This window comes from Fundulus heteroclitus, chromosome 8 (assembly GCF_011125445.2).
Source record: "Fundulus heteroclitus isolate FHET01 chromosome 8, MU-UCD_Fhet_4.1, whole genome shotgun sequence".
NCBI lineage: Eukaryota > Metazoa > Chordata > Actinopteri > Cyprinodontiformes > Fundulidae > Fundulus > Fundulus heteroclitus.
The window spans coordinates 22,109,825-22,122,050 of record NC_046368.1 but is presented as its reverse complement, the minus strand read 5'-3'; the positions used below and the strand labels follow the sequence as shown (position 1 = coordinate 22,122,050).

General features: G+C 38.7%; 1 protein-coding gene across 1 annotated transcript in view; it reads right to left on the bottom strand.

Moving 5' to 3' along the window:
* The window catches only part of lamc3 (laminin, gamma 3), a 218,938-nt gene that overhangs the window by 102,761 nt on the left and 103,951 nt on the right, over positions 1-12,226 (bottom strand). Inside the window, exons 6-9 of the mRNA XM_036140365.1 lie at positions 11,544-11,661; positions 3,237-3,335; positions 2,339-2,475; positions 757-876 (exon numbers count right to left, since the gene is read on the bottom strand). Of these exons, the coding sequence (XP_035996258.1) occupies positions 757-876; positions 2,339-2,475; positions 3,237-3,335; positions 11,544-11,661 (474 nt within the window). The remainder of the gene's footprint in view (positions 1-756; positions 877-2,338; positions 2,476-3,236; positions 3,336-11,543; positions 11,662-12,226) is intronic.

The window sequence follows — 12,226 nt, the reverse complement described above, 5'->3', positions numbered from 1 at the left end:
CCACCCCCAACCCCTTCTCCACCATCGTAGCTGAGTTCATCTAGCTTCCAAGACGTTCCTCCATCCTCAACCCATCAGAGTGTTTTCTCCCTTCAGTCTTCATCACTCCCTATCGCCTGTTATTGGTCCGGCAGAAGACCACCATGTTGGGCCCGGTTCTGCCAGAGGTTTCTTCCCAAAGGGGAGTTTTTCCTCTCCACAGTCGCTTCAAGCTTGCTCATCGTGGACAGTTCATGCAAACCTGTGTTTATCAAGTTGAACATCTATCTTAAACAGATCATCATATGGACTGAACAAACTTCTTCTATCTCCACTCCACCACCAGTTTCAGACCTGGGGGGGGGAACATCCCTGTTCTCATACATCTACTTATGCATATTAAAGTATAATTCAGCATTAATGTTCCTGCCGAGGTCTGAGCGCCAAAGACTTAAAATACTGTATCAATAAAATCCTTCTAATTGCCATTTCTTTCTCTGTGAGTTTTTCAGATTGAACTGTGTGCAAATTACGATCAAAAACACAGGAAATATTTACATTTCCCCTACATTTATTTTATTTTTGAGTAATTGATGGCAGATGAACCGCAAAGAAACCCAGCTTCACCAAACTCCTGCCTCCACACTGCATCAAAATCCATTTAAATTTCAAATTTGATTACACGTAAGTTATTATTATGAAGAAATAAATCCGCTGAGGTTCAACATATCAATCCAATTTTAGTTCATGTGTTTGGTGTTTTGCTTTCTCACTCACCGGGGGCTCTGTAGAAACCAGTATCTTCCTCATTAAGAGGCAGCAGGTAGACTTCACCTTCCTTCCACAGCAGGGGGTACTCCAGGCCTCCGGAGAACTCTCCCAACCAACCATCCTGGTCTGTGAGCAAATGGAGTTTTAAAATTAGGAATCTCATTATCCTCCTGTGCATCACTGATGATGAGAACATTTTGAACAATAACAGTTTGCAAGGCCATGTTTCTGTACAGGTAGCTTAGAATTAAAATTTCAATAAAAAAAGCATTTATCTTTTTATACGTGTCATTACATATGTGAAGGCAGTCCACATATCTACTTCTATCTGTTTGTTTGGGGCCTTTCTTTCATTTTGGTATCAACTAAACTGGAAATGTGTTTAGGTGTTTAATTATTACAGTTTCTTACAATCTCTTTATGCAGAAAAACAAATTTAAGGGAATAGCAAAAGTAGATATTGACCATGCCTTCCTTTGTTTATGTGTTAATTAACTAATAAGACATGCGTTTAAGACAGCATGACGGAATTGTCATTTAAAACCCTATTTCTTAGGGTATGTTAAATGTATGTTTCTATCAAGCAGTCTAAGGCTTTTGTCTTTGCTGCAGTTGTATGATGGGTGATTATGCTGGTGGCAGCAACTGCTTTTTAATACATAACATAAAAAAAAAACACGTCTCTCTTTCTTTCATTCTGTCATCACCTGGAGATGAGATTATTCTTTTTAACTTAGCAAATGGGATGCTAGTTAATATTTTAGCTATTTATATTAGTAGAAGTGATCAAATTTGACAAAGAAATACACGCTTAATCAGCTCCTGTAAAATCCTGATTCTATCTAAAGAATAAAAAATGAAAAAATCAAGCAATAAAGAAAAAAAAAGTGGAACGGTCTTTTTTTTTTCAATGCGTAATATTCCATGTCTCTGATTTTAGGGTGAATGGTTTCATATTCTTCAGTGAGAAATGTGGCTTTTAGGCAGATTCAAAGGACTTTTACATGTCATTTACTAGACTTTTATTCCATTCAAAAAGGCAGAACACTCACCAAATATGATTTGCCGAACATCTATTGAGAAGATTTCCAAAAATCAAAAAAATTGAAATACGGCGTTTTGGGTGATTTGGGTACACGGCATTTTCACAGGATTCAATTTAGGCTGAGGGACATAAATCATCCCAGAATTGCAGTTTTTGAAATGCCTCAGCTTTCCTGTTTTTTTTTAACGTATCACCATTGTGTCAGTTTTATTTGGAGTTTCTTATTGTCTTCTTTCACATGCATGTGTTCTTTTTGACATGGAGCTCTTTTGGACATTTTGCTGACAATTGTTCACTCTGCAACCATTTTTTTTTTCTTGTACCGAGTTCCCAAATGCTATCACACTAGGGATTTAGACATAGTGGGAAGATTCTTCAATGCTTTTGTAAGTCAGTGTTATCAGCCAGTTCAACATGCAGTCTTTATAACTCAACTCTAATGCCCCCATAAGCCCCATATGAGCGCTATGGTGCTGAAGTAGAGTAGATGGTAAAACAGAAGAATACAAATGTATGTATCAAACAATAATTAGATAAGAGTACCTTCAATAAAGTCTGAGGTGATGTCAATGGCACCATAGTGACTGGATGAGTAGCAGGCGAGTGAGTGACCAAAGCAGAAACACGACTGGCAGCCTGCTGGGTGTTCTCTTTGCATGTTGAAAAATCCTGGCTTGCATCTGCACAAAGTGCATGCACAAACGTGTACACAATCATAGTCAAAATGATCCCAAGATGCAGATACTGTGCCCACTTCTGCTTTGGATCAATTTAATGCATCCCACATTCGCACTTTCTCTTAAGGTTTAGCCACAGAGACACTGGCTGATGAACACCGCAGGGCTGAGGAGGAATGGAATAAGTGGGTTCAGCTCTGAGGTCCATGAGCTCTGACCTGTACACAGCTACTGGCATATGGGTGGGACAGGAACACCGCTAAAAATCACCCCTTGCACTAGTCACATTACACAGGAGAGAAACTTGTTCAATGAGCTGTGAAATTCAGTGAAGAAAAAAAAAAAAAAGTCAAACAGGGAGCACAGAATGATTCAGTGGTCCAGGAGTGGGAGATCTGAAGCCGTGTGTGTGTTTCTAGTGAAACAATGAGTGTATCACTTTGATCATGTGTCCTAGAGGAAAATGTAAAAGATGGAAACTATTGACTAGTAAGCAGCAGCACAAATAAAGAGTAGAAATCTTTGCCTTCTCTTTTCTTAAATTTCTTCATTTTGCTGCATCTGTTTGGAGGGATGACCTAGCTTCTGTGGATAATCTGTGCAATTCATATTCGGGGACATGATTACCGTTATTGTAAGATGTAATGTTACAGTTGCAAGAGAAAAAAGGAGATGTTTTTTTATTGAGGGACTTTAATAGTTACCTTAGCAACCACGGAGTATGTGCGCACATAGGTGACATAAGCAGCAAACTTCTCACCCACCTATTACAGCTCTGCCCTTCCACGTTTGGTTTACAGTAGCATTGGCCATCCAGAGGCGAGCAGTGATCCACACTCCCGCTGGGGTCGCACTCACATGGCCTACAGATAGCAAATGATGTAAGGATGATTAATCATACAATTTTTTTTAGCACATTATCAATCAAATGGAGAAAATAGAAAATAGGCTGTGTCTAGAAGTTGTTCTTATTTCCTGCAGAGAGAACCCCTGTCTCAATGCCTCTGTGTTTAAATGGTTGTCTTTCATTACTGAACCAGAATAGATAAGCAGGCGTAGCTGATGAATGGATGATCCCCAACATTTGGGGTCTTTGGACTGATGAGGCAAAAGTAGAACAATGTCTTTCACTAGATCTGGCATTTATTTAACTCGGCATTTCAGAAAAGCAACATACAAAAAGTCAAACCCAGTGGTGGTACTGTGATGGACTGGGCTTTATTTGCTACTTAAGGACCTGGACGACATACCCCGATTGACAGACCCGTAAATTATTCTGTCTACAAGAAAATCTTGAAGGGGAACATTCGACCATCAGTTTTGCAGACTTATCACAGTGATCCAAAGCAGAGCAACAAGTACGCATCTGAGTGAAGTGGCATGACCTTAAATGGGCCGTTCATGCTAAAAAAAAAACAAAAAACAAAAAAAACTATAGCCTGAAAGATTTAAGTGTGATGAAAAGGCAAGAACATAATGTATCTGTAAGAGAATGCTTTTTCACCCCGCCATAGCAGGATAGGAGATAGACAATTGTCTTGTAAAGTGCTTTCTGGCATGACAGAATGAGTGACATTAGCTGTGGATTGATGCAACAATGATAAACCTGAAAGGATTTAATAAAACAAACAGTATAAGGTAATAGAAGGTGTCTGGAGGAAAGTTTTAATTTGAACCATTGTCTGCGAATTAATGATCGTCGTCTATGCTTGTGTAAGGCGTTAAGGTTTCATCCTCATAGAGGGCTCAGCAATATAGAAGCTTGGGTTTTCCAAATACGCAGTCAGCATGAATCCAGATTTATCGTTGGTACAAAAACCTTTGGTGGCAAATCATGTAAATTGACTCAAGAAACTACATTTAAGAGACAAGCTGTTATATGAAACACAAAGACTCTCATGAGCAACGGTGTTAAAACACAAGTTAGAAAAGTGAGTCGACAGTCATTTGAATTATGTCCAAATGTGTTTGATTGTGTTTATTGATTAGATCCTTTTTGTTTGAGACCGTAACACAGAATCTATTTGGACGAGGTGCCATTAAAAAATAATTCAATTATCCCAAGGCAAGCTGCCTATACTTGTTTCTGCTCTAGTGGTCCGGGTAATTTACACCTCAGCCTTAGTATGCGCCATGAATGACTATGAATTGTGAGTGTGTGCGTGCGTGCGTGCTGCCATAAGATTATTGGCAGTATTCTGATGGACAATTTCTGCTTTAATGAACAATCTCTATTATCCATCACAAATTTATCGAAACAAATCAAGAAAGTCAGACACAAGATTTCTTTCTAGGAAGTTTGTAGTTAGTACTGCAGTTAGTCAGAAATGCCTCCATTGACTTAAACCCATTTTAAAGCTACAGGCACTAGAGTTTATAAAGAGTTGCGCTTTCAACAAATCTGGTCAGTGTGTAAAAATCACTTTATCACCTCTGGAAAAAAAAACAAAAAAAAAAACACAACAGCAAAAAAGACAACAACAACAGATAGGCATCAGAGCAACACACATGCAAGGCCATACATTTAAATCAGTTATCCAGCAGGTGGTAAACTGTACAGTGCTCATGGTTGAAACTAAGAAGCCTGTTAACTTTGCTTGAGCTTATATTTTAGCCATTGAATTAAATGTCTTGGAATAATTACATACTATTTTATTTATTTATTTATTTTAGTATTATTATAGCCAGTGTGTCCCGTTAAAACCTGCTTTCAAAACCCGGTCTGTCTGTTATCGCAGTATCCACAGTAAGGGGGGAGAAATAACCATAGGTTCAAACAATCATTGATATGCAATTCAACTCTATGATAACTTAGCATTCCTTGGGCAGCTACAGCGTGTGCAGGCATCGACTTCTTAGGAATTTAAATAAGAGAAAATAGTCACACATATGCATCGCCCTGTACATTAACATGCAGGGTCACATGCACACTTATTTAGTATGAGCCTTCCAAGGTCAGGCAAAGTTAAAATGCCCCTTTTGTCTTGAAAAAAAAAACGCATGCATCAGGTCAATGCATCTTCAAGATACAAGAAAGGGAGCAGGGAAACTGTAAGGTAGGCTTTTAAAGTCAGAAGTCTAAATGTGGCTCATACCTCTGAAATGAAAGTAGCTCTGCCTTTCTCAAAATCAATTCAACTGTCTGAGCTCATTCTTGTGGCATACAGAAATTATCAATAACAGAGCCGAGTTCAAACACAGAGAAACAACAGGCAGTACGTCAGAGAATACAGTACCTGTTCTACATATGTGAGACTGAAAAGGGTTGTAAGTCTAAGGCCATGTCCAGAGATAGTTAAAAAAAGGCTAATTACTGCTGCTTCTACACCCTTTGGAGGAAAAAACTAGAAAAAACAACAAAAAAATGTAAATTTATGTGAAATTGTCTGTGTAAAACATAAAACAAACAAACAAAAAACAACAACAACACAGATTATAGAAATGAAAACCAAGTCGCCCTTCACATATCCCCTATGGATTTTTGGGAAGTTAAAACGGTTCAGAAACACTTTATGGGTTTTTCCTCAACTGTTTGCTTCAATTAAACTTAAAAAAATCTTCATTAAGCAGATTTTTAGTCTTACAATATTAACAATGTGCCACATTGTCAACATGCTCAGGAGGATGAAATTTAACAGTGACAATGTCAATGTTCACATGATTACTGTTGTAGCATTTTTATTGAATTCATGAGCACAGTATTTTTGTGTTTTTTTTACACAAGTAGAGAGAACATTTTATTTTAAGGAAATATTATGATTTAGCATTACATTAAATGCAGCTAAGACATGAGCTTTGTGAAACCATCATAGAATCCATCATGTATGCTAGCGTGTATCAGAACATGTGAGACCATCTATGAAACACAGCTGAAGCAGAACTGGTACATGCAGCGTGTAAATGATTCACATTATCCCACTACATCCACCATGGACTGGGTGAGAATCAAGAAACTGAAAACCCTAGGTTGGGTCAAAAATCAGACTTTGATCAGATTTGAGTTGCTGTGGGGTGAGTTGAAACAGGCTGTGCATGTAAGAAACCCAACAAAACGTGTCAGAGCTGCAATTGAGGCGTTGGACACATTTCCTCAGATCAATTTCAGAAACTGGTAGGTCAATTACAAGAAGCATCTCACTGACTGAGTTTCAGCACACAGCAAAGCACATATACAATTTGTTGCTGACATAGACGTAGTTCACAGTTAGGACTGTTTTATTCTACCTACAACCCTCCCCTTTTTTCCTCACAAGGGAGATATAATCTTTCTTATCTTAATGGACCTAAAACAGAAAGAGGTTTTGTCTGATTCAAGACCTTGCAGTTGTATTTTGTTTATTTAAATATCTGGTTTCAATTATGGATACATTGTGCTACCTTGACATTAATAAGCTATTAGGATTTAGGGTAGTGTCGAAAATGTAGTAGGCCAGGTTTGTTCTCAAAGTTGACAGTAGCTAAAAATGTTTTCTGGAGTTTGTAAAGAAAGCAGCTTGGCTGCCCGTGAGCTCAATGGCAACACATAAGACTGGATGAACATATGACTAATTCAAGTCCAAACAAAAAATCTGGGAATAAATAAAGTTTACTCCATTCTATTCTATTGTAGTGACAAGAAGAACAGGAGCGGAGATAAGACACAACCTTGTTGAACACCAGTGTTCAGGACTCCACGGTCGGATTGCACATTATTAATACAGACTCGCTCAGGTCTCTCTCTTAGAAACTCCCTGATCCACGATGTGAGAGAGCTGCTGAATTTCAGGTCACACGGGCGTTTTAAAAGAATGTGTGGCTGGACTGTATGCTTTATCAAGCAGTTTTAAAGTAGCATCCTCTAAACCTCGATTCGCCCTGTAAGGACATTACATTGTGTCAAAGTGCCACGATGAGACTAGATGAGAATATGAGTTTTTTCTTCACCAAATGCTTTTCTTTATACAGAAGTAAGAGCTATATACCCAAATGATCTATCCAAAGACCTGCAAAATGAAAAGGCCAAACTGAAATGTCATGCGTTGCTATTTTGAAAATTTGAACAACTTCACCTTTTCAAGCTGCTTGACAAGAGTGTTAGAGGTCCTGGTTTAAAAGTAGGAAATAGAAAAGCCTAAATAATTATACCAGTAAAAAATGTTAGAATTTGACTCCTGGTTGACATATTATTAAATTAATCCCGGATAGATGCTTTTGTTACCATTGCTGAGACAACAAACACTGGTATCTACAATCCAATAGTTTCACCCCTTGCCTCGTCACAAGCAAGGGGGGCTGGTGTATATCTCCAGCAGTCATTGGGTGAGAGGCAGGGCACATCCTGGACAGGTTGCCAATTCATCACAGGGCAACACAGAGATGCAAAGCATAAACAACCATGCACATACACCTTGGGGCATTTTGAAGTAACCAATTAACCTAATGGTCATGTTTTGGGACTGTGGGAGGAAGCCGGAGTACCTGGAGAGAACCCACACATGCACAGGGAGAACATGTAAACTTAATGCACGAAGACCCCAGGCTGAGATTTTAACCCAGGACCTTCTTGCTGCAAGGCAACAGTGCCACAAACTGCACCACTGTGCAGCCTGGAGTTTTTGACCCTTGTTCCAAAACCACATTTAAGTGGACATAGACTGGTGTTGGACTTATTCTGGACTCTGTGGATAGCAATCATGTTCTTCTACACCAGGGAAATTCAAGTCCAGTCCTCAGGGTCTGCTGTTCTGCAGCTTCAACACACCTGAGTTATATATTCAGCCATTATCAGGACTCTGCAGAGACTCTGGCAGTAAACTGGAAATCCTCCGTTCAAAAACCCAAATTATGTTTTAAATTTAAGGCAAACTTGACATCCTCATCTTGTGCCAGGAAGCTGTAGACATTTTCTCATTCATCTGGGGTGTCTGTGGATCAGTGGGTAGAGTAGTTGTCTTGTATTAGGAAGGTTGTGGGTTTGACTCCAGCTCCAGTTAGTGTTAGGGAGTGTAATCGGGTAAATGTGGCTATAGCGTAAAGCGCTTTGAGCGTTCAGTATGACTAGAAAAGAGTTATATAAATTCAGTCCATTTAACATATCTTTGTGCGCTTGTAGCTTAGGGTTAGGACTTGTTTGTCCACTCTTCAGTAAGACATATTTAATGGTATAACCCATTTTCTATGTGGGCATGTCAGAACAAAAGCAATAAAAAGACACAAAGCAGCTCCGTAGAGCTGAAGAAAACCCCCCAGTCATTAGAGGTAGTAATTTCCATCTATGTTAATTTGAAAATATGAATCATTGTGTAACTGCAAGCCATTAACTTTATAGTTACATAACATAATGAGCATGTTGCTCTTATAACCATGCAATAAGTGTTGTAAGCCTTTAGATTATAGTAATATTTAAGTACTTTTTAAGTACTTTTGGATTAGAAAAGTAATCAAGCCAGAAAAAGTCTTTCTTATTAAAATACAGATCACTGTACATATGTTAGGTCAGATAAAAATAAAATACATCTATTGGATACCATTGCATTTTGGAAATGTAGGCATCATATAGAAATATTAAAAAAAGAGGCATGCTTACCTGGGTTATTTTCAGTGAATACTACTGCCAAATTCCCAAAACATACATATTCTAACTTCCTTAACTCTATGGTGGCATCAGCCATCTTCTATGGTGTGGTTTGTTGGAGCAGCAGCTTAACTTGTAGCTGAGAGGAAATGGCTGAATAAACTCATTAGGAGGGCCAGCTCTGTCCTTGGATGCCCCCTGGACCCAGTGCAGGTGGTGGGAGAAAGGACTGTAGGGAAAATCACATCAGTGATGGACAGTATCTCCCACCCCATGCATGGAGCTGTTGCAGACCTGGAGAGCGCTTTTAGGGGCAGACTGCTGCATCCCAGATGCTCTAAGGAGCGCTTCCGTCGATCGTTCCTCCCAGCTGCAGTCAGACTGTACAATCTTAGCTGCTCCCAACAAACATAATACTATTTAAATCATACAAATTGTTGCACAGGTTATCATCCAACCATTGTTGGTGTCCAACTGTTGACACTGTTCTAAGATGCTAAGATAACTGTCAACATCATGCATATCGTTGCACAGGCTCTGACTCAGCCAGTCATTTTTTACACTGTACCCAAATGCTAATGTAATTGATTTTGTAAAGTGCCTTGAGATGACATGTTTCATGATTTGGCGCTATATAAATAAAATTGAATTGAATTGAATTGAATTAATGTAACTTGCTCACACCTTAGCTGGGATGCTGCTGGACTATGATACATAGTGCATATTGTATAAGCTTTGTACATTATAGAAATTGCATGTATGGAAATATTGCATACTCTGTTATTTTGTGTTAGGTCTATAGGCTGGAGTTATTTTTCCACTTTCAAATAACTTTGTTTTTCCTTCATTGTTGGTGTTTTCTTTAGAACTAACTATAGATTAGACAGTTTACTTTTCTCTCCTTGTGTTCTTTTTTCTTTTCTCATCACTAATAATTGTGTGTGTTCACCACTGTCATGCCCGAATTTCCCCATTGATGGACATTAAGGGAATTCTTATCTTATCTTATTGGACACAAAGAGACAATTGTTGGTAATGTCACTGCTTCATTCAGCTTTTAACATTGTGAGATAGCAAACATGTTCCTTTAAGATTTTTATACATGATTAAAAAACATTTTTAGATTGTTCTGATTGCACCCTGTTAAACAAATCAACAAACTTAAAGTAACCTGATTACCTGAGGAAAATTGTTAAATAACAACTGTCTTAAGGGTGGGCAAACAATAGGGACAATTGTTTCTGTTCTTTGTATCCAACGTCACCACATGGTGCATTAATAGGCCTTGAATTGTCCAAAGAATTGGCATTGAGAGATACCATCTTTCCATCTAAAAAGAAATGCTTGTAGAATGTAGAACCACAATAGAGGTCAATTACATGCAGAAAAACAGTGGAAAGCAATGAAAGCACACGTCCCAGATGGGATTTGTTTTTAAACTGCTCAATGGTTATATTTTGGCAACGTATTTCATGCAAGTCTGTGAATATATCTGTCATGTCATATATATTATTCTTTCAAACTGGTACCCCTGATTCACACATACTCCTTCATCAGTTCGTTCTCTGTTACGTCACAAATAAAAGCTATTCTAGTCAATGGGGCATTTTCCAGCAGTGCAGTGTCGCTACAGCATGACAGAGAACTCTCCTCCGTTGTTCCGTCAGAAACGCAGATTTGATTCTATTTGTGACGGAAGACAGAGCGAAATGCACCAATCTCTAAACTCCAGATGAGCCAGACAGGAAGCCCGATGCTGGCAGTATAAAGCGGATCTAGTAATATTTGAAAAAAAATGAGGGAGGGGGCGGGGCTGTCTGCGTGCATGAACTGATTCAGTTAGGATTCCTGTGCAGCACATTTTGCAGTTAACGGATGGAGCGCACAAGGAACGTACTAAGTCTGAAGACGGCTTCAAGTACTAACGTTCATATTTGAAAACAGTGTACGTCTTGCAGTTCCACTACGGCATAAATTACAGTGCATTTTGTTATCTTGATCAAATGTAAGAGAGAAATTTAGACGTACAATCATTGTGTCGTGTTACTTTGTATCACTTCAGCCTGTTATGATACTTTAAAAACGAAAGATCTTTTGGCCAATAATTATCAGAGGCGCGGCCATTTTCTTTTTTTTAAATTGTCCTCAACCAGTCTGTCTGGCTGTAAATTGGTGAAATCTAAACTCTTTACATTACTTATTCCCTCTAAAAACTGTGTGCATAGACTATACATAGCTTCACTTTAAACACTGCAGGAACTCACTTGACATAACCGCTTGTGGTCCAAGTAATTAAAGCTTCCTGACTCTAGTTTCAACGTCAAGCACACCTCTTACAATCAGAGAATTGTAGTGCCCGGGCCATCCGTGCGTTTCCTATCAATATTTATTGTTAGCTTCTAGTCCTGTAAAATGCTGGTTCAACAAAAATCCTTAATCCCTTTCTCTTCTATGGGATCAAACTGGCTTCCTCGAACATCACTGTGCATCTGCGTTTGTGACTGTGCATATTTCTCACCTACAGCCTCCAGGACCCAGTGAGTGAAAGCCAGCCTGACACGTGTCGCACTTCTCCCCTGTCACGCCAACTCGACACGGACACCTTCCTTCTGCATCACACTGCAAACTCATTGAGCCTGCAAGAGAAAGGGATATATATATATATATATATATATATATATATATATATATATATATATATATAGAGAGAGAGAGAGAGAGAGAGAGAGAGAGAGAGAGAGAGAGAGAGAGAGAGAGAGGAAAGAAGGAAATACCTTGTTACCAGGAAATAGAGGACTATACTTTGAAGAGATAAATTACCGCAATGAAGATTATTGGAAATTACATTGGACAGATCAATAAATCAATAATAGTTTTTCCACAATGGGGTTAACAGAATACCTTGTTATTGACTTCCCTTTGACAAACATGAAATACAATCATGGAAGAGCAGGACATAATCTACCTGCTGTAGTGATATTGTGTAACTTCAGCTAATGGAAAAAAGACCAGCTGGGACAGAGAGGAGAAAAAAGGGAGCCTGATGGAGTCTTTTATAACCTTTGATCAATATAATGGACTCCAACAGCTCTGTGCAATCACCTTACACTATTTATATGCACGGCAAAGATGGTGGCTATTCTGGTTCATTCTCTTCTGTAACTTCATGATGGTGGCTGAACCAAAAATCCCCCACGGCTT